General features: G+C 38.5%; 1 protein-coding gene across 2 annotated transcripts in view; it reads right to left on the bottom strand.

Moving 5' to 3' along the window:
• The window catches only part of TMEM132D (transmembrane protein 132D), a 192,741-nt gene that overhangs the window by 138,475 nt on the left and 28,359 nt on the right, over positions 1 to 25,907 (bottom strand). The window contains exon 2 of one of the 2 annotated variants that reach the window (XM_025155705.3): positions 12,797 to 13,685. The exons of the other annotated variant lie outside the window; for it this stretch is intronic. Within the exon in view, the coding sequence (XP_025011473.2) occupies positions 12,797 to 13,685 (889 nt within the window). The remainder of the gene's footprint in view (positions 1 to 12,796; positions 13,686 to 25,907) is intronic. 2 annotated transcript variants of the gene reach the window in all.

Raw genomic sequence — 25,907 nt, 5'->3', positions numbered from 1 at the left:
AAAGAGAGCTTTCAAGCTCCTATTTCAGGATGCTCCACCTGCACTTGAATTACTTCTGGTACAAAACCTAGGAACACACGAGCTTCTGTGACTGCTTCTGCAAGGAAGGAAAACCAAGTGTGTGAGCAGGAAGGAAAGCACAGTGTGCTCCAGCCAGGATCCCAAGCACCCAGAGAAGCACAATCGATATTGAGATAAGTTTATGCAGGCTACCTTTCTACACCAGCTATACAGGAGAGATGGAAATCCACACATAAACCTATAGCTCGTGTACTCCTTTTACAAGGCAATACAAGAATTGCTCATTCTGGCAGTGAGCAGTACTACCATCACTGCTGGAGGCCCAGAGCAAATAGCTTGTGTCTGTTGAACTTTGTGCTGAAATCAGTGTCATCAAAGCACTATCTCTTCTGCTTTGAGAGCATCATCTACTTAACAAACTTTTCTCGTTATTAATCCCATATCAGGTGAAATAAATAAACCAAGAGTGTTTCTCAGAACAGAGATCTCTTAGTAATAGTTAATACCCAAAAATAAATAAATAAATAAAGCTGGAACAAAATATATTCTTTCCCCTTCTGAATCATTTCACTCAAATTGGTTACAGGCTGAATGCCAGGTGCCAGCGTAACTTCATGTTTTTAAGCTTTAGGTAACTGAACTTCATATTAGTTTTGAGGTTAAGTGAGGGTTGTTTTATTTCTGTCTCACTCTCAGTGTTCATTTCTGAGATTTGGCCAAAGCCTCTGTTCAGAATTGCTCTGTTCATACTTGTTGCTATGCAGTTCATTTCTCAGGAGTGGAGAAAAATCAAATAATGCTGCAGAAATGGAAATATCACACATCTCTGTGGGAAGACAGAAACTATACTGTTAGAGTATGAGCTATCTCAGAAAACATACAGCAATTAGCAGAGGTAACTTTATAGAAGCCAAAAGACACTGATAAAAAAGTAATCCCCTGCACGACCCTCATACACAGTGAAGAAACAATGAAATGAAGCCCCAGCACCTCCTGAGCCTTCTCCCGCAGCAGCCATTGCCAGCTCATCAGCGATCCCTGCAAAAGCCATTCACTGCTGAGGCTGACACACCTATCCCTAATGTATATGAGTGATGCCTGTGACTTTTCTTTTGTATTTTCAAAGCCAGGAAGGATTTTCACACCTCTTAGAATGTCACTCAGCCTGAGGTAGGATCACTGCAGCTACAGAAACGTCTGTAAAAGCAAATTATAACTTCTCTTTTCCTAAACTCCTCATGGCTGTAGCCTCAAGGAGAAGAAACATGAGTTGAAAGTTGTAGCATTGCTCTTTTAGCCCTGCTGGTCCTTGGAAGCTGTGAAATTACTTCTGATAAATTCTTTGCGATACCAAGCAAATTGTTATTAGGAATACCAATAATCTTATATAGGAAAAAGTTGACTCACCCAAGTGGTGATACGGTCTCTGGCTACGGAACACTTCATCTCCAGTCCAAGCCATGACATAACAGTTCCCTTACAAGTATCAACTGGTTTGTCGCTGAGACCTCAAGCACCCACAGATATTTCCCTTGAAACCTGTTTGCATACTTACAAATGCTCTGAAGCAAATTATCCATGACACTGCTCTGGAATATCATGCAATGTCCTAACTCTGCTAAATGATATATGTGATCAACTAAGGATGGGTGGTAAAAAGCAAGAATTTAATTTGAGGCTACTGTTCAAGCAACATGCCAAATCACAAAGTATACAAAACTGGGAGAGGAGCTACATCTCAGAACTGCAAATGTGCAAGTGCCAGTGCTGTAGCAGCAGGGCCTCTCTCAAATTCAGAGCTCATTTTGACAACCCCAAGCCAACACCAAGAGGTATGCACCTCTCAGGCACAGGACTGCTTCGGTAGCAGCCTTCCCTCATACAGCATCTGTGAGCTCCATTTTTTCTGCACATCTCGCAACTCTACCTTTGTACTTCGACTACTGCCACAGGCGAAAGCATTCAGTATTCAAACTTTCAAACTCACTTTGGAAAAATACAGGCAGTTGATAACAGCAGCTTATCTGTTCACATCTAAGTTCCGCTGAAGAGTTTCAGCCCATGGAAGTAAAAAAAAAAAAATTCAAAAAATAGTGGTAACTGTCACTCAATGAAAACATATATTGTGACAGGTAATGTATACTGCAGCTTCAGCTCAATCCTCTGCAGTTAATTGTTCCAAGTGGCTGTAACACCAATATTCCCACACAGTGCAACTAGGGAACCAGACAGCTCATTTCTGGCTTGTCTGTTTGTTGCTATTCTTCTAATTCTTTTTATCTTTTACCATTGTTATCAAATATGATGTTAATCAACTTTGCTGAACTGCTTTTTCTTGGTTTACATGTCTCTTCTTTTGTGTTCAAGCTCAGGGGCTTGGGAGGGTCAGAAACAAAGGGCTGCACCCTTTGTGCATCAAGCAGAAAGCATGGCCTGCTCTTCCAACATTTTTTCCCGTGTGGCACATATAGTACATGAAAAGGATACACATGTTGGACCACAGGTCAATTCAGTGCTAAATTTTGGTTACTAACGTGGTTAGGTATTCAAAGCAGCAATGTTTCAAACTGTATTCACAGAGCACTGAAAGTGGCCGAGAATGCTGCATCTCTTTGTTCAGTTCCATAGCAAGGGGAAGAAAGGCTGATCAGAAATCTGTCCCTGGCCCACACCAAGATTTCTCAGTGTGTAGTGTGTACCTGTTACTAAACACAGGTATGTAGGAGAGCAGAAAAACAACTGTTAATTACTAGTCTTTACATGCCCATTAGGCTAAGGATTCTAGGAAGCATGTTCTTCTGGCATAACATTTGCATTCTGATGGCAGAAATGATATTAAATCTATTGGTTCTTTTTGGGAGCTAACAGAACTAAAATCTATTAAATGAAGACAGAAGAAAAAAAATCCTAGCTATTCCCCATGTATTGTCTGACCTATCTTCAAAACCTGCTGGTGTGCGTAATATATCAAACAGGGAGGCTGGAAGGCATTCTGGTACAGGGAAAGAGGAAAAATAATCAACTCTACTCTTGACTTGACACTGGGCAATTCAGCCACACATTCCTTCTTGTTTCAGCTCTCCTGACTTCAAAATTGAGTCAGATTTTTCTAAGTCTATGAAGTTTAACATAGCTTGTTGCTATAGTTATTGCTGATCTGAACTGATTTACAACAACTATTATATGGTTTTGAGTTTTTGGATCAAATGGATAAATAATTATACATAGGAAAAGAAATAACATTAAGTACATTCTTAGTGGAAAGCAGTGAAGGAGGATGAGATCAGCTTTAAGTACGCTGCTGTTCTATGTGAACCTTCCATTTGATTACTATTTATCAAAGCAGCAGCACTTAGTCCCATATTAAAAGTGCCTGAGAACGCTCAGTACAAAAGCTTTGGTAACTCACTCCTCTTGAAATTATTGAGCCACTAGAGTCATAATTACGCTGTCATAATGAAGAGGGGGAAAAAAGCCCTTCTAACAACTACATTCTTGTTGTAAATTGCATTATGAAAGTGGTAATTCCCTCTGAAGTAGGCATTATCATGTCTTACTGTCCATGTCAGTTCATAATGGCACCGTTGCTATCCCAGAGGAGCCTTCACTTAGTAAATGAATGTTTAGGGATGATATTGCCAACTGGGGACTTATTACTTAATTGAATATGGAAACATTTAGGCTATTAGCATACATTTAAAAGTGTTTTATTTCACAGATGTTAATTTATCTTGGGGAATGCCCTTCTTTCTTCCCTTCTCCTCCATCTCACTCTTAATTCTTCTCTACAGCTAAGTTATTTATTCAGTTAGGTCCTAGATTGTTCATTTGCAACCCTGTGGCAAATGGCTTCCTATTTTAAAACATTCATGGACTGACATTTGGAACCTGTATTCCGAAAAAACCAAACAGCCAAGATCTTTCCATCTTCCCCCACAGCTGAACAGTACCGTCGCATTTAGTTCACTAAGAAATGAATGTATTTCTGAAAAAAGTAGCAATTGCAGCAGTCAGTCTTTCCAGATGAGCACTGGTAAATTCTTCCTCTGTAAGGCACCTGGTGACATTCTCTGGCCTGAAGGCTGAGCACCCTGTCTTTGATCCTCCCTTCTCCCCTCCAGCCCACCTTGCCCCCCACAGTATCTTCCTAGCAATGCTGAATCTAACACTTGCCTAAATGCTGTGGCACTTCTAAAAAAGGGTTTCCTGCTTCTCCAGCACCTGTATTAAAGATAGAAATGATACTGGAGGAGAGAAAGTATTATCACAGGAAGGCATTTTAGTCAAAAGGGACAAAATCTACTAGAATGATACATGATACAAAAGAGTCAAGTACAGTAGCTGCTTTTGCTGAAACTCAGCTGTAAGTTCATATTGTTGCTACCAGCAGCTTTGATGTTTATTGCTCTTCAATTGTTCCTCCTTTCTCTTTTAGCACATATCTATAGCTCACCTCCCTCCCCCTTCCACTTAAGCAGTGGAAGGCCTATTTAAATGTCTCCCTGAACTACAGCGATAAAGCTGAAAATTGACTTTCTGCATCTGGGTTTGAATCTGTCCACAAACAATTGTTTCAGCAGGTAGAGACAGACATTTTTCTCTTAGTTTTTACAGATTGCTCCAACCTACAGACTGACAAAGCAATTACTGTGTCTGCAAAGGCTAGATCACAGGCACATTTTTGAAAGGGTATTTTAACATAGAGTTTTTTCTGTTTTATATTGGTAACGCAAACCAACATCTATTACCATTTCCACTTGCAGAGAAAAAATGCTTTAACACACGAACACTAACCAGTGGCAAGGCAAACACTCCGATCATTTAAATATATATATATAGAACAAGCAAAAAAGCAAGGAAAAAATCCAATGATTTAAAGCCATTTTCAGTATTTGTTAACTTGAGTAATGGAGACTTGAAATAAGTAATTCCTCAAACAAGAAGACAATCTTTATACACAGACACTTCAATTCAAAGTTTGGGTGTTAGATTCAAAGATATGTAAAGAGAACTTTTTGTCGCTAAGCTTTATAAAGCACGTTGCACTCAAATTTACAGTACCATTGAAAAAGGAATAAGAAGGCCTCAATTACAACAGTAGGAAAATAAGATTTCCCTACATTACTTCCACATATCTCCTTGCAGCAGATAAATGCACAAGATAGTCAGAGAGAACCGTTTAGGTAGCTCTATAATATTTTGCTGGTCAGACCCTCTGACTTCATTTTAATGGAAAACAGCAACTTGCCCGAGCTGAGGATCTCTCCCCAGTACAGCTTGCATGGCACCAAATCCACTGCACTGTCCTTACTAGACTCTGGAAAGAATTGGCCCTTTGGTTTTGCAGATCATGAGAATATGGAAACTAGTGGAAACAAAATACTACTTAATTTGGAAACAAGCTCTAAATATGTCAACCTCAATAAGAACTTAGAAAACTAATATTATTCTCACAATAACTCTGTAGACAATGCTAAAAAATACCCATGAATACTACACTATTCCTATGCTTCAGTAAAGAAGCTTCTAGGATCAATTTGGGCAACAGTACAAAATATCTAATTTCAGTATCTGATGCTGTTTTTAACATTCTAAAGGCAATACTCCGCATGTTGCAAGTCAGTGCAGTTTAGTTTCATCATTTTAAATTAACTGTTACATATCTAGATTAGACTTGATCTATTATAATGCACTTCTGATCAATTATTTTGTGTTATGAGTATCTATCATAAGATATTACTATTGATACTCCTTGTGAGCTGAATAAATCAGCCAGCATGTATGCTGATTTAATAATACTAGTTCATCTCTACACTGGACTCTACTGGAATGGTCTCCCCAGGGAGGTGGTTGAGTCACCATCCCTGGATGTGTTTAAGAGCGGTTTGGATGTGGTGCTTGGAGATATGATTTAGTGGAGGGTTGTTGGAGTTAGGCTACTATAGTTAGGCTGCGGTTAGACTTGATGATCTTTGAGGCCCTTTCCAACCTGAGTAATTCCTTGATTCTATGATTCTCTTCTCTATTCTTACAGGATTTGAATGCCATAGTATATAGGAGCTGATGAAACAATGTGAGAAGTCAAAATATTTCGATAATTTCAAATAAAAGATTTTTCCTACTCTCATGAAATGTCCTTCTATTCCTCAACACGCTTAATTTTTAAAAAGTGTTTTTGAAAATAGAAAAAAAAAATCCTCACCTGGATGGAACAGTGTTTTCCTAGCATGTTAGACAGGAAAGAAGTTCATTAATCCAAAGATTAGCAAGAAGGTATTCTGTGTATTTGGCCACTAAGATTAACACAAAAAGAGTAAGTGCCAACAAGAATATATGAAGAGCATGCAGGACCCCGCATCCAGCTCCTAACTTCTCAGTAATTACAGGGAAAGTACGAGAAACTGGAATGGATGTGTTCATCATAACAACCAGACCTGGCAAAGGGATTCTTGACAGACAGTTGGCTGGCTGATAAAAGACTTGTATAACTTTGTCACTGGGTGACACCACATCGCAAGTGGGACACATCAGACCTAGAAAGAAACTTTGAAAGGGGTTATGGATAAGCCTTGCTTTATAAATAGACATCCAAAGACAACAAGAACTCAGCATTGTGAGCCTCTGAACTTCCTCAAAGGTGCATGTTTCCCTGTCCCAGAACAACAACATAAAAGAGTTTCATTCTCAAGGAAACGGGAGGCAGAGGGGCAGTGACCCACTGTGAGAGCTGTCCCTGGCTCCCTCAGAAAAGTCTTAGGTGTGAAATATATAATCCCTGGTCCTGATAAAACAATGAGAAATGCTCACACAGATCAAACAGCATTAGGGAGAGCACGTGCACAGCAGAACAGAACACACTCCGTGTGTTATCTCAAAACACAGTGTTTGATACTTCTTTATCTGTATTAACACACCTTAAAGTCAGGCTGCTCTCAGTAAACTGCCCTCACCCAAGCCCTTCTTCCTGTTGGCTTTGCTTTATCCGTCAGTTGGGAATTTAAGTACATCACAGTGACATCTCCCACTATTAGGTGAAAGTGTGATGGATGACAGGAGCAGCACCTGCAAACAAGGCAGCTCACACATTGTCAGTGCCAATCACACTTACCATCTGTCTTCCATTTATCTAGCACAGACCTGACAGCCTTCTTTCATATTGTTTCATTTCTTACCACAAAGGAGCCTCTAATGTTTTCTCCATTGAGAACTGAGAAGTTCTATGGGAAGAAAATAAAACTCGAAGACATTCATTCCAGAAATTTAACTCGTATTGCCCCAAATCTCCTCATTCCTAGGGAAAACAAACAAACCAACAAATATTTGCCTCCTTCAACCAAGTTAAGCTGAGTTCTGCTGATGTTCTTAGTCTCCCTAAATTAATGAAAGTTATAATGAAAAAAATACTTAGCCCTAACTAAACCTCACAGGGGGTGGAAATGTACTTTTTATACCTTCTAAAAATCAGAGACATCCAGCCTTCTAACTTTAGACACATGAATTCTAGAAGTTGCTAATCAGATACAGACTTCCTGGCCTGACAAGGTCACATTCCCAATGGAAACTTCATTTTCCCAGCAGTACCATCTCTTGGTGAAGAGATTACAGCAAAGACTCCCAAAAAGCGACAGGGCAGGGGAAAATGTGCAGCTGAGAGGGCAGGGGCTAATGCCTTCTGTCTTTATCAGGCCAGAAGAGTAGTTGAAAGGGAAGAAAAAGAGGCAGTTGCATATACCATAGAAAAGATAAGATTTTCAAATTTTATTTAAAATTCAAATGCAGACAGGGCTGCTTAAATGACAGAAGAAATCAAAGCTACCAAAGGAAGAGAAAGATGCACATTAGCATTTTTTTCAATCTGGCAGAACAGGTACATATTCAGGGTTGGGGATACCATCAAATAGCCGTAGAAGCCTAAGGTATAGAGAAAAGCCCATCTCGTTACACAGTTTTATGTGTCTGGTAACCTTCCTGATCATCACTTATTGCCTGATTGTTTCTAACACTAAAATATGATTTAATTCAGCACTAGGAAAAAAAATGATTTAGCTCAGAACTAGAACAGCATACAAGCAATTTGATAAAATGTCAGTCTTGTTCAAATTTTCTTGCTGTATAAATTGAGTGCTAATGATCTCAGCTCCGCCACCCTCATGTATTTATGCAGCTTTTTTCATGTTTGCTGGCTTATTATTGATTGCTAGATAAAATGAAAAAAATAGAAGTTCATGCAACCTGAACTCCAGGGGCCTTTTAAGTCAGTTTATCCAGATTATTGATGGGCATCACTTATTCACTACAATTTCACACTAGTCACTGCATTCACACAACTATCATTAGAAGGAAGGCATTAAAAATGCCATAGGCAGACAACAAACTCTTTACAAAAAGGGTGCCTAGATATCTCTGGCTCCTGAGCTTTGTTTATAAATGTAATAGTATCATACACAAAACTTCAGTTCATCTTTTCAAACAGTATCAGTGTTTTTCAAGCTTCAAATATAATCTTCTGTTCTTTATAAAAATAATGGTATTTTATACATTTTACTTCTTTCTTCTGGAAATCCAGTGATAGATTTTGACAGTGAAGATCAAAACTATATAGGGGTTAGAATAGAGTGGACCAGCTTAGTATAAAATAGGGCATCTCTTGCTGCTAGTGAAGCTAAACTGGATTTGCTCCAAATGAAAATATTTTCTAATAGCTACTTACACAGCAGCATCTAAAGAAAATGAAGGCCATAATGCAGCAAACATGTCGGAATACAAGAAATAAAGGCAGGATTCTTTAACTGAAACCCAATTCCATTCTCTTTCACTTAAGAGTTTATTTTCCTTAGGAATTTTTAACATTTATGAAGAACATGCATACATCTAAAGAAAGATGCTATGAAAAGTTAAACAATTTAGAAGCGTTCCAATTCATTGGCAATAGGATATATTTCTCTCTCAAATACAAATAAAGTTTTGGCCAATAATCAAATCAGTTACTATTGCAGAAGCAAGCGAGCAGATAACTGTGTGGTGATGCCCAAGGGCTCCCCTTTAATCCAAATCACCATGCAGCAGCAGTTCCAGCACTGGTGCCATCATGTCTTTGGCCACAGTTTGAGACTCCTCTGAAAGTCAGTTTCAGAGCTCAGCATTTTATTTAAGTCCTCAGTGTTTTCTTGTAGGTTACAAAGGACATTAGCCTTCTCTGGCCATCAGCACGCAAAATGATGATAAAACAGTTTCTGTGACAGCATAGACCACGTGTCCAGAGCTGGTCAGTGTCAAGGGACTTTGAGGTTTGCCTTTGATCACTGAGGAAGGGCTGTGGGCTCCACAGCTGCTCTCTTTGGGCTGGCATGTATTAACACTGACTCCACACACAACCCTCCCACTTGGCCACTTACAAAGAACGCAACAAATAACTTGCATTCATAAGAAGAGAAAGTAATAGAATGAAAGGCACAGGATGTTTGATTATTTATTCTATAAAGGCATTTAAGACTGCTTCACTGGGAAGGTATTGCTCATTGCTTGTATACAGCACGTTATCTTCAAATACTAGTTTATATTAGCAATGGTAAAATGGCTTCAGAGGAGATAAGCGACTTGGCTAAGACCAAAGAGGAAGCAAGTGTGTGGATATAAGCTGAGAATTCAGTTTCTCAAGACTCAGTGATCCAGTATAAGCTCAAAACCTGGGGCTTACTGCAGTACTCTTTATTTATTCACCATTTTATCTCCTTCTTTCTTCTCTCTCTCCCATCCATACAATCAAGATGTATTTTTATTTTCTCTATTTCATTAAAAACAAAAGCTAGATATAGGTCTTTATGCCCTAACTCTTTCATGGAATTAAACAGTCTATCCATCTCACATTCACTACCCTAAATAGTTTACTGCACAGAAGAGCAGTCTGAGAAGAAAGAAGAGCAAAGGTACCCAACAGTAGCCTATTCTATCTAGTATCTTGCATCTTCCACAATGATCACCTTGGAGATTGTTTCCCATTAGAAGAGAGAATAGAGTTTATTCTCAGTATAATTATTTTGAAACAAAGAATTTTCAGTACAGTTGTAGTTTTTTTGTTTGTTTGTTTTACTTGTGGTTGTTTTACATTACTCTTGCTTCTTTGACCTGTACATCCTATATTTTCCATCTGTTCAAGTCATGATTTCCAGTCCAGTGGAGCAAAAGCAACGGTAAAAGCATTTTGCCAGCAGCCCTTGGCCTTGCTTTATGAATAGAGTTGCCAAGTCTTGCTGCCACTCAGGCTAGGACTCCTAAATGTAAGAGACAGTTTCAAAATAAACATTAATACTAATATGATTTTCTCATAAAAGTTATATTATGGGGAACAATCTTTGCTTTCCTTTCCTTCATGAGAGAGATCAGCACTGTGAAAGATCAAGTAGATGCAGCACATTCTCACACTACTGATATTTGCAGTATAGGAGCAGCAACCACAAAGACAACCAATATCCATCACCGTGCACACACCGTATGCCCAAGGAGCTCTACTGTACTGCAGCTGCAGACGGAGGACACAGCGTGGAGCAGTCACTATCAACCAGCACCACTAGGTTAGAGAAGGGTAAAAAGGGGAGGCAGAGAGATTAACTAACTTGCCATAAGCTTCCAGCGTGATTTTAAGTACACTGGGTATCAAATCCATGTCTGCTAGAAGAAATCCAATGTCTTCATCATATAATAGTGGCTGGCAGTGCTAGCCATATGAGCCTCTAAATATTCATCAGATATAACATCACTTATGTTCTTCACAAACTGAGGATCTAGCAAGATTCCCCTTCATCCCTGGGGTTCTCTTCCCAGCCTGGGAGCACTGAACTCAGAAACAGCCAGAATCTTAAAGTAAAATCAAAAATAAAATACATTTTTTTTCCTTTTGTTCCAGAAAATTAACATTAGAAGCATTTATTTAGAAGGTTGGTGTTCAATTTTCATTCCCACTTCATTCCCAACAACATTTTTGAAAATTTTATAAACCTACATATACTAAAATTATCTTAGTTATAAACCAGCTCTCCTTTTAACTGATCATAGTTCACAGAAATATGGATGGCTTTGAAGTCAGATTTCTAAGACGCTGAATTCATGGTGTATGAGCCACTGAAGATTTTTTAACCTTATTTCCGAGATAGAAAAGTGTTTTAATATTTATATTTAAATGCATCTTCAAATGTAATAGCAGTCTCCGTGTGTCTGAAATTATATCATTTTAAAGTCATTAGTATACAGAAAGCTAGAAAGATGTCCCTGAACGTTTACAAACTCCAAGGAATTCAGACTGCATGTTTCGAAACCAGTCACTCACAGCAACCTGAATTCTTGGCAGACTGACTCAGAAAATGAGAAGAGTGGATATCCTCCTGGCATTTATCCTCTACCAGATGAAGAGGAAATAACTGCCCACAAATCAGCCACCAAGTGTTATGGTTATTTGTTTTATATGTCACACATTTATAAAGGAAAAATGACCTGATTTTATAGCAAATCACTTTCTCCAGAAAACCCATACAAATCACCCTAAAAATTTTTTTAAGAATGAATAGGTTGAGCACTGAAACTTCTAGGCGAAAAGAGACAGATTTTTGGAGTTTGAGAAGTATAAACACCAGAGGAAAGAAAGCGTGTTTTGTCTCAAGTCAGAGTAGGAGCTGATTCCTTAGGTGAAGGCACCCAGAACTTCCAGCATCCTTCACAGCCACCAACTGCAGTGAACCTATGATGTTTGTAAAAGGGCGCAGCGAGCTTCCTGCATTTATGAGGCACCTTCTCTTTGGGAAGCAAGTTTGTGAGCCATTGGGAACCTTGGCACCAATGCTTATTTCCAAAATAAACACTCAGGACATGGCAGTCAATCTCAGTAACCACAGTACAACACAGCTCCACTTCTGATGGAGCTGTTGTTACTCACTTATAAGGGCTAGAAGAAAGAAATCAGCTCTGCACCCACTATTCTTACACAGTACTCTCAGCTACACAACAGTGCCGGCACACAGACCCTCAGACTTGAAGAGACAACTAGGCAGTCTCACTTGCATGTAATACACAACTGCTTTCAGTTTACCACAGTATAGCCTGACAGCCTTTGTTCTTGGATTACTTTGGATATGTTTGTTCTCAGATAATATCAGCAGTTAGAGTGAACTTCCCACCAACATCCCAAACCTTGGAAAGTAACCAAGTCCATGTGGCACTTATGGTGTAACTTTTAAGTTATACTCAAAGCAGGTATTTTTCATTTCCAGACTTGGTCTTTGTATGTCAACAATAGCACACTTGAGTTTCTGAAGTACGAAACAGAGACAGGTCTACAACAAGCTGTGGGGAGGTATTTAAGTATATAAATCCTGCTTAGATGCCTAATTTTTGCTCATTTCTTATAAATACCTTTGTGGATTTGAGCTTTACTAATCTTAACATGAGTTCAGTGAGAGATTAGAAGCACCACAAACCTCAGTTCAGGAGAATTTACACATTATCTCCTATTAGCACGTATATGGGTCCCAGATCTACTAATTTAATTTTTAAGTAGTATTCTAAGGCCTTTTGTTGAAATTATCCTTTCACACTGAAAGAGACCACATCTCAGCAATTCATACAGTATTAGGCTGAACAGAACGCAAAGAATCAAGTGAAACAACTGTAATTCAGTTTCCATAGAGAATTGAAGAATTTTGGGGAAACTCATACATGAGAAAGTGACTTCCCATACCAAGAGTAGGAAAAAAAACAAAAGGTACAGAAGAAAAAATAGCCTTACCTCAGTGTGAATTGATCTTCTGTTGAATTTTTAGCAATAGATACAAGGAAAGTCAAGATGTCACCTTGCTTGACAGTCTTTGGTGCATACCAAATGGCAATATTATTATCCAACCTCATTTCATTTAAGGAAGGGACAGCATGTGTCTGATAAAGGAAAACACTTCCAATCCTCTGCAAGGGAGGTCCCGACTCATCAATGTCATTGCGCCCTGATCGGATCCCGTTACTTTTCCTAACATCCTCCTTGGTGCATTCCCCTTTCTCATCTCCTGGTTGTATGGCATAGTAAAGCTCCACAGGACTCCCTTCAGAATGCTCCATTTGTTTCTTACGGCCAGCTACAACGGTGGGGGGGTTAAACCAGCCTGGCAGCAGTTCCAGCTCTGCCACACACAGCCCCAGGTCCCCCTTCAGCCTGCAGCTGCCTCTGACTTCCCGCGTCTCTCGGAAGGCGAACACCCGCAGGCAGGGCAGCCTCTCCGTCGTACTATAGTCATCCCAGTCCCTGCCCACAATGTAGAACAGGACCTGGACTTTGGGCTTGCTAGGGTAGATTTTGTCACTTATTATGAAGGCCTTAAGTTTCCAATTAAATGAGAACTTGTTGGTAGATCCAAATGGATTTGAAGATAACATTAAGTCCTGGGGCACAACTTGTTCAATGGAAAAAGGTCCATAGCTGGCATTTAGCACAGGTGGCCTCTTGGATTTGTAGATGAGAAATGATTCCACTCGCGACTGCAAGCTAGAATTCCTCATAATATCCTGGTTGGCTTCCTTAAGAAAGAAGGAAACATCTGCATTGTGGATACGATATGTCACAGGCAAGTAAGTTGGCAGTAAAGAAAACCTCTGTATGCTTTCCAGGATCCCTCGACTCTCAGTCACTGTTGAAAGGAAAGGAGAGTTTAAAAGATCAGATCTTCAAATCATACTGTGACATAACCTACCTGACTTTAATGGAGGCTTGACAGTGCTGTAAGGTGGTACTAGTGGCAATAATAAGCATTATCAACTCATGCAGAAGTAGCCTAGGTAAATGGTGATTTATCCAGCTTGTTTGGAAAGCAGTAGGGTTTTCTACATTCTATATGACAGACAGATAAGAGTAGTAGCTTGCATAGGTTTGCTCATGCCAAAGGTCACATTTTCACTTGCAGTATATATTTGTTATTGGACAGCAAAATTACCCAGTCAGCAATTACAACACAAGACCACTGCATAAGCACATTTAAAAAAAGATTTGATCATTACAGCAAGCTGCACCTACACAGGAAATCAACGTCATGGTTTTATATCAAATGCTACATGTGGACCACTCAGACTCCACTTCAGCAGGCTTCCCAGCAGCATCAAGCAATGCATGGTCATTATCTGACTTCCTGCACAAGGCTGAATTTCTCCTGGAGAATAGTTAGCACAATAACCAATACACAAAAATTCAGTTACAATACTCCAGTACTACAAGATTTCAAAAGGAGTTTTATTTGCATCCCATTTATGGCCCCTTCTATTTAACTGCATTTATGAAAAAGGGTGGTTTTTTTCCTCCAGTAAATAACCATCAAGCCTCATATCACTGCTGTTGCCCAACCTTACACTGTTCCTTAATACAAATGCATTATCTGTAGGTTGTACACCACTGCACATGGAAAGAACATTTTCAATGACACTGAGCCTCTCACTGTGAGGCATCTATTTTAACTGTGCCACCAAGCAATTACCTGAGGCAAGCTATCATATTAAAGAATCAACTCTCCATTCTTTCTCAGAACTGTCAGTCCCAAAGAGCAAAGACATGCACTGTTAAAAAATACAGATGTAAATACAATACGACCTTCCCTGTTTGAACATCTGACCTTCATGCTCATGTCTTCACAGTCCAATTCTGCTATAAATTGCATTATTTTTCCACAGTAAATTCAAATCTGTAACCTTATTCAGAAAAGTGACAAAAGGTTTATATGGATGACATCCAAAAGCAACCCCTTTTCCTGAGGTCTATTCCACAGATGCTTTATTAGCCCTTATTATTTGTTTGGAATCTGACCTAAATATTTATTGCCTAGTTAGGAAGCGCAGTGGCCTAATCTGATGGCAGCTCTTTCTAACTACCAATCTCTCCTTTATGTGCTGCAATTCACTGTAAAATGGCTCAAACAGGCTTGATGAGGCTTGTTACCTTCAGATCCTATGGGAAGGTATTCTTTAAAACCTGGTTTCAGAGCATTCACCGAAAACAAACTGGAAAATGCTGCTCAGAGCAACAATGATCTTCTCCACCTGCAGACAGGATGACCTGAGGGGGAAATTTGCCTTTGCAGGAGATGAGAACAGAGGAAGCTGTGCTGCTGCTCTCCATCACCAGTGCACCTCCACAACAAAGCAGTCAGTGCAGATCTCATTCAGATAAGAGCAGGAACATTAGAAATGTTTTGAAACCCAAAACTTTTCCTCTTCTAAGAGTAAACCACAGCAATTCTTTGATGCAAAACAACCCCTTTTTTCTAGTCTTTGTATCATTTGGCTTCCACTTCCTCTCTGTCTCCGGACACTTCAGTGAGTGACAGCAGCTGAAGTTTTTACAGACCCTCTCCTAAACAATCCCCCAGCAAAGATCTAACAACTCTAAATGGCTTTGCTAGTACTTGGAGTTGCAGGGATGCATCTCTCCCGTCCAGCCCTAAGGCAAAATCTGTTCTGCTGTTGTACTTCCTCATATCACCCAGCCCATAACATCATTCCTCCATCTAATGTCCCATTTATAAATTCCATGCTCATTTTGTCCTCCTCCCAACAGCTTGGCAAAGCACCATTAAACACAGTGAGGCATCAAGGAGGCAACTTAGAGGAAAAAAGCTCAGGGTATTCAATTTTTTATTTCCCTTATTTTGATTGCAGCTCCCTCCCTTGCATTCCACAGGGAGAAGTACATTATTTTTATATTAAAACTAACAGAGTGTTTCGCCTCATAATTTTTTAATCATTTATTTTAAAGCTTAATTACCTAAGGGATTAAAAATCTTCACTCTATATTCCCCATCTCCACAGGACAGCGTTCCTCAAAGTTTGTAAATCAGTGACTGTTCAGAATAGAAGTGCTTAATAAAAAAGGAAACAGTCCCACCAGATTGAGAAGGGTCCATTGGTTTTTAAACTTCCGGGCAACTGCAAACTGGTCTGCTCATGGCTGTGCTTTGCCCTACCAGCAAGCTGTCACTGTGCACTGAATTCATATCCATGCTGGAAGCTGACAGCAGCTTCCAAACAGCCAAGGGCCAAACATTCAAACGGTTTTACACTTTATCTAGGAAGAGTTATAATCAGCACAAACAGAAAAAAATGCTCAAAAACTACAGTGAGTTCTGATCTACCATCTGGATTTTGACCATGAGAGTTTATTAAGGATTCTGAAGGATAGGAAATTAAACACAAAAACTACCAGAGTCCTTGATTGCAACCATGGCAATTTCTCTACACATTATGCATGTTTGCAGCAAAAAGGAAAAACTGCAGAAGATTACAATTTTGTATGTTTTTGGATGAGATCCAGATTCAATGTTTTCAGTTACACCATCTATCCTAAATATCACACCAAACCTATAACATCATAATTACAACTCCACAGGGATAACCCAGGGCAAAAAAACAAATAAAAATCAGTGGTACCAGATCGGAACAGCCTTCAAGGAGTTCAGTCCATCCACAGCAGGATAGATTCCCAGCATTCAGATGCAGTCCACACAACTTGGAATTCATTAGTTGTGGCAAGCTATAAAATCAGTTTATCTTAAGCTGAGACACTGTAGGGGAAAAAGAGACTCTTCCACAGGACTACAGCAGGCAATGCTGGGTCCTGAGGGACTGCTACTGCGCAGCACTACTGAACACAAAGGACTGATCCTGCCCTGGAATGCATGATCTCGCTGCACTGTCTGCTGAAGAATATCTACTTGTGGACCGGTGTTGCAGTACTCTGGTTCCAGATGAACCGCAGCAGTTTGAAACAAGCCAATACAACCCAATTCTGATGCTGCACTTATGCCAGAAGCTATTATTTCTCAACCCCTTAAAACTACATCTGTATTTGATCTCTCACACTGTGAATGGTTTGTTGAGGATTTCAATCAGTGGCCACCTGGGATGAGATGCTGTAGGAGGGTGGTTTTCTTTCCTTTCTCTTTAGTAAATCTTCCAACTGACACTGTTTAAAAAGTACTTGTCATTGATGGAAGAAGCAAATTCTTTGCAGGTCAGTGAATTTTAAAAAACTCAAGAAAATAGCAGTGTATTCAGTCTTCTCCCACACAGCCAAGGCTTGTGCATGCAATATATCCCTGAACATGACACTGTAAACATGCTGCATTTACCCTCCAAGAGTTCAGACTGCTTCCTTGATTAGGCTATTAACTTTGTACTGCTGTCTGGCTAAAAAAATCTTAAATCTTTATTTCTTTAATATCATGTAACAGCAGCTTTCAGTCAATGACAAAAACACTATTCATAGCTCAGTTTTACTGCAATGTTATTGACCATGGCTTCAGAAAATTGAAGAAATCTGACAGACCACTAACTTCATTCCGTATTGCCAGATCCTTGGGATTTCATTGCCATAACGCTTACTTTATTTCTAAACTGTTCAATCCATGACCATACATTTACGATGAATAAAACACTCTTCCAATCAATTATATAATATTACTATTTACAAAAAAAAATTGTTTTTCTCTTATGACTGAAGGGAATAACTTAGAAAAATTGCTTTACCAGCTGCAAGATCGGACTGGCAATAAAATATATGAAGTTTACTGCTCTATCTCTGAGATTGAGATAGGAGGTACTTTCCAGACCAGAAAGAAATTTTAACCTTTTACTTTTGGACACTGAATCTTCTGAACATCTTTCCTCTCCTACATATGTAATACCTTGGAATTTTGTCTTTGCAAAAGATGTAATACTCCATAATGCTAAAGGCTTGGGGCAGAGGCTGGACAGCTGTGCAGCAGAAAAAGATGTGGGGTGCTTGACAGCTGGCTGAAAATGAGCCAGGAGTGTGACCAGGTGGCCAAGGCGGCCAACAGCATTGTGGCTTGTATCAGACATAGCACAGCCAGCAGGACTAAGGAGGTGATCATTCCTCTGTACTCAGCACAGGTAAGACTGAACCTGAAGTACTGTGTTCAGTTTTGGGTTCCTCACTATATTTATCAGGCTCATCAAATATGATTATCAGTCAGAAAAGTTTTTTGACAGTAGCTGTAGAGTGTGACTTTCTTGGAGTATCTCATTTTACTGAAGTTTGAACAAACTTTCATAACTTTATCGTTGATGTCTGGACAGACTACATGCCATCATTTACTAGGTGAAAGATAAACAATCCTGAAGTTATTTTGTTATTTGCATTGACAGACAGATAAAAAAAATCATTGAAACAAAGGGCCACAGAGGAACACACACAGCTTTTTATTACCAAGTGATACAAAAATGATCAGAGGGAAATCACATAACAAAGGAAAGTTCCCACCTGAAAAGGCAGCAAAGTAATAATCACAGAGAAAAATACTGAGATGAAAGGATATGACACTTTCACACAAGATCGAATGTCAGTCTGAACATGAAAGGGCAAAGCAGTGATGGACACCACAAAGTTTACAATAAGGAAGAAAAAAATAGTCACATTAAGTACTGAGGGAATAGTAACTAAAACTTTTCTGTAGCTCCAGATGCAAAATATCAATAATCACATAGAGAGGAGTCCCCAGTCCATCAGCTGCATGTGATACAAGGAACAAAAAGGGCATGAAACATAAGATGGCATCACACCCGAGTGTTCATTACAGCAACTCACTAGTCCACCTTGACACGCACACACACACACCAGGTCTTGACCTCCTCTGTGATTCTGATGCATTTAATAAGTCATTAAATATTTAATAAGTCATGAAATGAAAATCTCTTTAATGATTTAATACAAGTCCAGGCGCTGGAACAAATAGCCCAGCACCTTAGTGGTAAAAGAACTAGAGATGGGCTGTAGAAACATTAGAATGCTTCTAAAGGTTTCTCAGGCTCTGACCAGAGTTTTCAATGGCAATAGTTCATCTCCCTTTCCCTCCCCTCCCATGACATTTCTTACAGAAAAAGTGACAGTGTAGATGCTGCAGTTCTGCTAACAGGACATCATGACTGGAAAGAAACAAATTCTATCCATCGATTTAACAGCTGACTTAGCAAAACTGATAGGCCAGTTTCTGCTGCTGGCCTTTTGAAACAAGTCATGACTGTATGCCCTCATCCAATCCCAGCTGAATGTGAACTGCAGCACAGAAGTGTTCATGGCTTCTGGCTGATCATCCTCCTGCTTTCTTAAAGACACTAGAGCCATCAGTTTTCTTAAAGAGGAGGAAATTCATAATTCATTTTAAATTTGTTAATCCATATTAGGTCTCTACAACTTGCCGTAGGTCTGTGTCTAACACTGAATTTGTAAAGCTGACAATGAAAGTAGTTAATGTAGCAATAGAAGACCAATAACAACTGAAAACATTTAAGTCTTATTTAAATATCATTTGAATGGCATGTGCAGTATATTTCCACAAATGTTAAGAAAACTAGTGATGTTTCACTAAATACACACCTTTTTCATACTCACTAGAGAAAGTGCAACTTAAAAATACTTGGGTGTGTTCTCAGAAGGAAGATACCAACTTGTTCCTGAGAAGTCTAGAAATCTGACACATTCCTGACTATTTCCAACTTTCTGTCAACTAAGCAGGGAGCTAACATCTCTCTCTCAAAAAAAGATTGAAATTATATTTTCGTAACTCCAAAGTATTCTCCCACTGCAAGCAAACTCCAGAGGCCACTACCTCATCCAGTATTCATTTAACCAAACCTAGGAAAGTTCTTTGTTCATGCAAATCTCCAAAGTTCTATTCAGAAACGGATTCTACCTTTTAAAATCCTCTTTTAAATAGGTCTGAGATGGAAGGAAATGTGGTTTGTAGAGAAGCTGATGAGGATACAGAAGCTACAGCATTTGACGCTCCATAAACACCTACAAATAGAAAGATAAACTGGAACTTTTTCCATTTGCATGTCTGATAAACCCTCCAAAGTTTTCTTTAGCACTTCTTCAGGAGTTTGCTGTGTCAATTTTGAGCCAGTTTCATATCCCCTTGCAGATTCTAAAGGTCATATTAAAATCTGCCTCAGCTAAATATTCGTTTTTTTGAAGCGTGACTGGAAATTGCAATGTTATACCCTTGGTGTCACAGACAGAATCCTCCAAGGAGGATGCTGTGAGGCATGGAGCTGAGGACTCTGTATTTAATTGCAGGGATGTTTCTCCCAGAAAACATAGAGGATCTTTGAAATTCAGCAGCAATGGAGACTGCAGGGGAGCTGCACAAGAACTACTGAGAGCTCAAATTATTTTTCTCTACCCTATAATTATCCTGGATACTTAAAAATCCCTGCTACATGGACATGAATAGTTTTGCATTCAAGTCCCACTGAGAAGCTTCAAACAAAAGATTTCAGAGGAACTGGCGAAAAGCCTACAATAGAAAGCTCAGAAACAATAACAATCCTACATATAAAACAAATTACAGATACATTTTCTGCCAAGCAGGTCTTCACATTTACAAAGATCACAAATTGAAGTCCCTGTCATAGCAAGCTCTCAGAGCCTGATTCTCTGAGCATTCAAAATAATTATCCTTACCACTGTCACAGTACATATTTGTACATGTGAATTCACACACACATTTAAAATAGTTTAATTCACTTTTAATATCTACATTTGTGTGGGTATGAGCAAACCCTAATACAAACATCTTACTGTATACATTAAGTCTGTACCAGATGGATTCTAGAGTTGTATAAATGACTGATGCTTCCCATCTCTGCTTGTAAATAACAGATTGAAAGATAAAGTCCTCTAATTTAATGTCCTCAAAGTAAAGAGTAGCATCTACTAGGTAGAGTAAGACAGATGGTAGGATTTTTCTGTGAGCAGAAAACCAATAGAAAGGCATTAACCAAATTAAGTTGCATTTAGAACTTGCACTGGCCACTAGAGCTTATTCAGTAGGAATAATTTATAGACTTGATGCTGCAATATGATATATTCTACTCTAAAGTCAGGCGAATAATTTGTTTTTCAGCTGTCCAGCTAAACTGATTAAAAAAAACAGAAACAATGATCTCAAGTCACTTTGAAGTGAAATTTTCTTACACCCCATCAATACTGAAGAGAAGCCATGAAAGAAAAATCTAATAAGGCCTCAAGAATGAATATGAATACATTAATGCATTCATATAAATATATTTTACACACCTGTATACAAAAATAGAACAAATCTGAAATACAAAGCCTTCAAAACTTCTCTTCTCAAACTCCATCTTCATTTTTAATTATCATTTTTGTGGGAAAACCATTCCTTCAGCCCTCTTACAGAACCGACATATACAAGAGGTATCAGTTTTTTTTAAGCTACTAAGCATGTCATAAAGGCAAGTCCTCGAGAAGAGCCATTCTTAGGAAAGCATGGTTGAACATGTTAGCTATCTCTCACTGACCTATTTGGATAATAAACATCACTGGATAAATGGAATAAATAGCTGAGCAGTTATTTCTATGTCTAGTTACTATGATCCACAAGCCACTATCAACTACTATGTTACTAGATAACAAAGATGAGGATTAAATCTGTCTTGGAAAGACAACAAACATATAGATAAGACAGAACAGAAAAGTACTGATTATTTAATATAATTTATAGTACCGTACTCGGTTTAAAAATAAAGTTAGGCTTTGCATATCTATGCATGCAGTCGACAAATACCTAAGATTCCTTTCCTGGTCACAGAAAATGGTTCTAACTGCTCAAACAAATCACAAGAGTGTACAGACATTTACTGCCTGGCACTTTAGAAAATATCCAGGAATAAATCAACCAAGACAAACCACTGAGAGTGAAGGAAAGCAAAAGTATTAAAATGACATATTAAAAGTGTTCTCCCAAATTACATACGGTTCACAGAGATGCCACATTTAAAATTTAAGTCTTGAGGGTTTCAAATTGGATAAGTAGCAAGTAGCATTAATGAGACTATAAGCATTGAAACTGAAGACCTTTGTATATGTTGAATAAGTTTACAACACAGCCTGAAGAAGGAAGGCAGATAAGGTTCATTGGTTATATCTTGGAATTTACAGTTGGTGGAAAAGAATCTCAGCTAATGTACAGAAATAAGATAAATGCTCCCAACAAAAACTTGATCACATCACATCCCATGAGAATTAGCAGCACAAGCAGACAGCGTGCTGAACAGTTCCATAGCCGCTCCTTTCAGGTTGATGTTACGTCTCTGCTGCGTGTGTGTGCAGTGCAGTTCCTTCCTCAGTACAAAATAACTTAAATCCTACCTTGCTGTTACTACAAGGCTTTAAAGTAAATACTTTATAGCTGCAGCAGTTCAGCACGAAATGTTTCAGATTACACTTAGGTGTTATGACTGTGAGTCCCTCTCCTATGTAAATATATACAGATCTATCTTTGAAAAGAAGACTGGCACGATGTGATCCCTGCTTAGGAGCATGTGTTTTCAGCAATAAAGTTTTCAGTAATAAATTCCATAGACCAAATGAATGAGGGCAGCAATATATCACCTTTTCTTGTAGATACAAAAATAGTCAACTCCCACTCTCGTTCATGCAGAAACATCCCTTAGGGTTTATGCCCTCTGGTTTCTTCCAGTCTTTTTAAAGGTCATGGTCTGACATTTCAACAGTGTTAGAAGTCATTGTCTTCTTTCCTGTATGTGTGTCTCTGCTTAAGCGTTATTCCCTTTTAGTTACAAGGCCCAAGGCAAGAAATTACTTCTTTGTAAGACGACTAGATCTGGTACTGCACTTGGAGACTGATTATAAATAAGCCAAGGCAGCTCAGTTGAAATAATTCTAGATGCAAAAGGTTATGCATAAACCAACAATCCACAGGAAATATGAAATTAAAATAGAAGATACATTTCCCCCCCCCATACTTGAAGTGAAAAACAAAACAGAACATGAAGTCAGTCTAATTCATAAACCAAAACAACTGAGGCCTTTTCTATAAATGCAAACATTATGTTATTATCAGTTACTACAAATAGCTCAGTTTATATCCAAAGATTCCTCCTGTCTGACCAAAAAGTGAGAATCAACTTGCTTTCAGCAAAATTTGCAGCTATTACATAATAGGTTGTCCTTTCAGAGCTATTGTAACTGATAGGTGAGATCACTAGGTAGGACGATGGGATCAGGGAGGAACTCAGTACTTAATTAGAACCCACATCAGGGGATGGTTTGGTTAATTGCATGACCTAGCAAAACTCCAAGGCTGCTCTCTATTAAATTAGTTTGTGAGGGTCCTTCATAAACTTTTCTTACCATATTCATACTTGGATGCAATCCAGTAATGCCTTTCCTGACACCACTTCCTGCCCAGTTATTCACCAGAAATCTTCCCATGAGAAAATTCTGAGATTGTCTGCCTGGTATACTTAAGTAGTAGTAAGAGGCCTCAGCAACACAAGGAAGACTGGGAGCCACCTTAACAAGTTCTTCTGAAAACATATTAACAATCCTAACAGGGAATAGTTAAAGTTTGGGAGGTGGGGGGGTGTTCTGCTTTTTTTTTTTGTTTGTTTTATGGAAGAAAAATTGCAGTAAGGTTGTTCTTAAGAAAAAAAAACCTGCAGCTGTAATTAGGGAGTGCATCACATTTCTGCCAATTAGCTTAATTAGTGTGCAGGCTGATTGAGACCTGAGTAGGAAAGGTTTCCCATTATTTAAAGCTGTGGAATAACAGAGCAAAGACCAAAAATTCTCATAAGCTCACTAAAGGGACAAAAGACTAGAGAAAGTATTTCAATACTGCTCAGGGTGAAGTATTACTTCTCAAAGCATTGAAAGAGAATAAACTCTTCAGAGAGTTATTTCAGCTCCACCTCACTGAATCCCAACCCAGTGCTAACAAAACAATTATTTTCAACTGGCCCTACTATGATTCCATCAGAAGATTAGACAAAAAAGAAATAAAAAATTGTAGTCCTTTTGGTATTAATTGAAGCCCTAATATGAACTGTAAAGAAACTCAGCTTCATCAGAACAGACATACCAGCAGTATTCTCAGGTACCACATACCTTCTGATCAGAGGATGGATCTGGCAGTGGACCAGAGGAGGTCCATGCCCACTGCCTATTCGATGTGGAGTGACAAACAAGAGACTACTGTAAAGTAGTGCAGAAGTATTTATGTGGCTTTTAACATTGATTTCATACAATCCACCATAGAATAAGAGTCAGATATATTCTTCTCTTTATTGAACCATGTAGATTTTGAGTGTAACTTCCCAGAGTGTAGATATACATATGCATGCACAAATGCTCCCACTGTAACTGTGCTAAGAAATACACAATTGAATCACTGTTCAAACTATAACTTTGCACAGGAGATTCTTGTCTATGTGAACAGTAGTCCACTTTCTATTAGTACATGTTTCAAAGAAGTACAACTCCTTACAACTACTCCTCTTGTTTTTGAAGCTCTGATGTTACTGAGAAAAGTTTTCAATGCCTCAGAGCTTGGTAATGGTTAAATTTATTCCAAGGAAACCAAGAGTGAATCCACTCAGCAGAACATCTTTGCCATAAGAAAGATCAGAAGATCAAGACCAGTAGATATGACAGTGCTCTATGAATATACACAGATTTTATTACTCCACATCTTAAACTATCTATATTTGTGTTCTGATACATACAATTGACTTTTTCAGTGATTGCTATATGTTGGATTTTTGCATCTCAGGTAAAGATAAGAAACTTCATCTCAGTCAAACCCAGCTGTTTTTTATTTCAAGCCTAAAACTATGGCCAAACAGTCAAGATTCAAAAACAATTCCCCTTTGATTGAACCTTAGCTAGGACGACCTCTTACCATTAGTATTCTGCATTTGTAAGAAGTCAGTGAATTAAAAGGAAATAATCTCTGAAGACAAAGTATGTAATCAAAGCTACAAACCATAACTGTTTTCTTTCTTGACCAAAGTACAGCTCAGTTCACATCATCCTTTCTAGTATTTAATGATCTGCAGTCTTTTATAGAGGAGATCAATTAGCTAATCATTGTACCATGCTGAAATTAAGTTTAAATAAAGTTGTTATCCTATGTTCATTATCCTATGTGAAAGTTTTTGTCTTTTACCAGTTAACAGTGGGCAGGTATTACTAGCATGATTGACTGATCAAAAACAGACAGTAATCTTTAAAACAATATTACTTTTGTGACAAAGTTACAATTATCTGTTGTATGTTTCCATGCCGATAGCAAGTCCAAACAAGATTTTATAATTAAAGTTATATGAAAATAGAATAAAAATCAAGCTATGTATTTCTCTACTCCAATAAAGACTTCATAGCAATAGAAAAAACAAATAGTAAATTTTTATTTACATCCTTCACAACTAAAGGTCATGTATACCCTACTTAAACACAAGCTATGGTGTTGACCAAGCAGAGAAATGGAAGTGATACTAGCAAGCAGAAGAGCACTTACTAACGCATAACACCCCTTTTTGTCTGTAGGTAAAATAGAAGTGAACTAAAGAATTCAAATTTATCATAATTGCACGTGAAAGGATAATTAATGTCTCCCTTATGTTATTTTAATCTTCCTCAGAAAACTTTATATTGCTCAGATCAGCAAGAAATTTCAGAGGGGCTGTTGAAATTTCTACCTTTCTTGACAATTATACATTTCCTGCTTAAGGTGTGAGCATTAACTAGTTGCTACTTCCATTCACATGAATAATGTCCAATTTAAAAGTTTCAGCTGTAGCATAACAAAGGATTTGAAGATCTAGAAAAGTAGATTTAGCACATCTATTTTACGTGTTTACCTAAGGAAGAGGCAAACCACACAATATGACTTCTGAGTATACAGCACTTTGCTCACACAGAAACTAAGCACTGAGTAGCTTTTACTTGGAAGGTTTCTGCAGCTTGAAATTTGAACATTTAACGGAGTGGAAGAATTTCATTTTCTGGGGCACAGTTTCTC

This window comes from Gallus gallus, chromosome 15 (genome assembly GCF_016699485.2).
Source record: "Gallus gallus isolate bGalGal1 chromosome 15, bGalGal1.mat.broiler.GRCg7b, whole genome shotgun sequence".
NCBI lineage: Eukaryota > Metazoa > Chordata > Aves > Galliformes > Phasianidae > Gallus > Gallus gallus.
The sequence above is the reverse complement of the archived record's forward strand: the minus strand, read 5'-3'. Positions and strand labels throughout refer to the sequence as shown.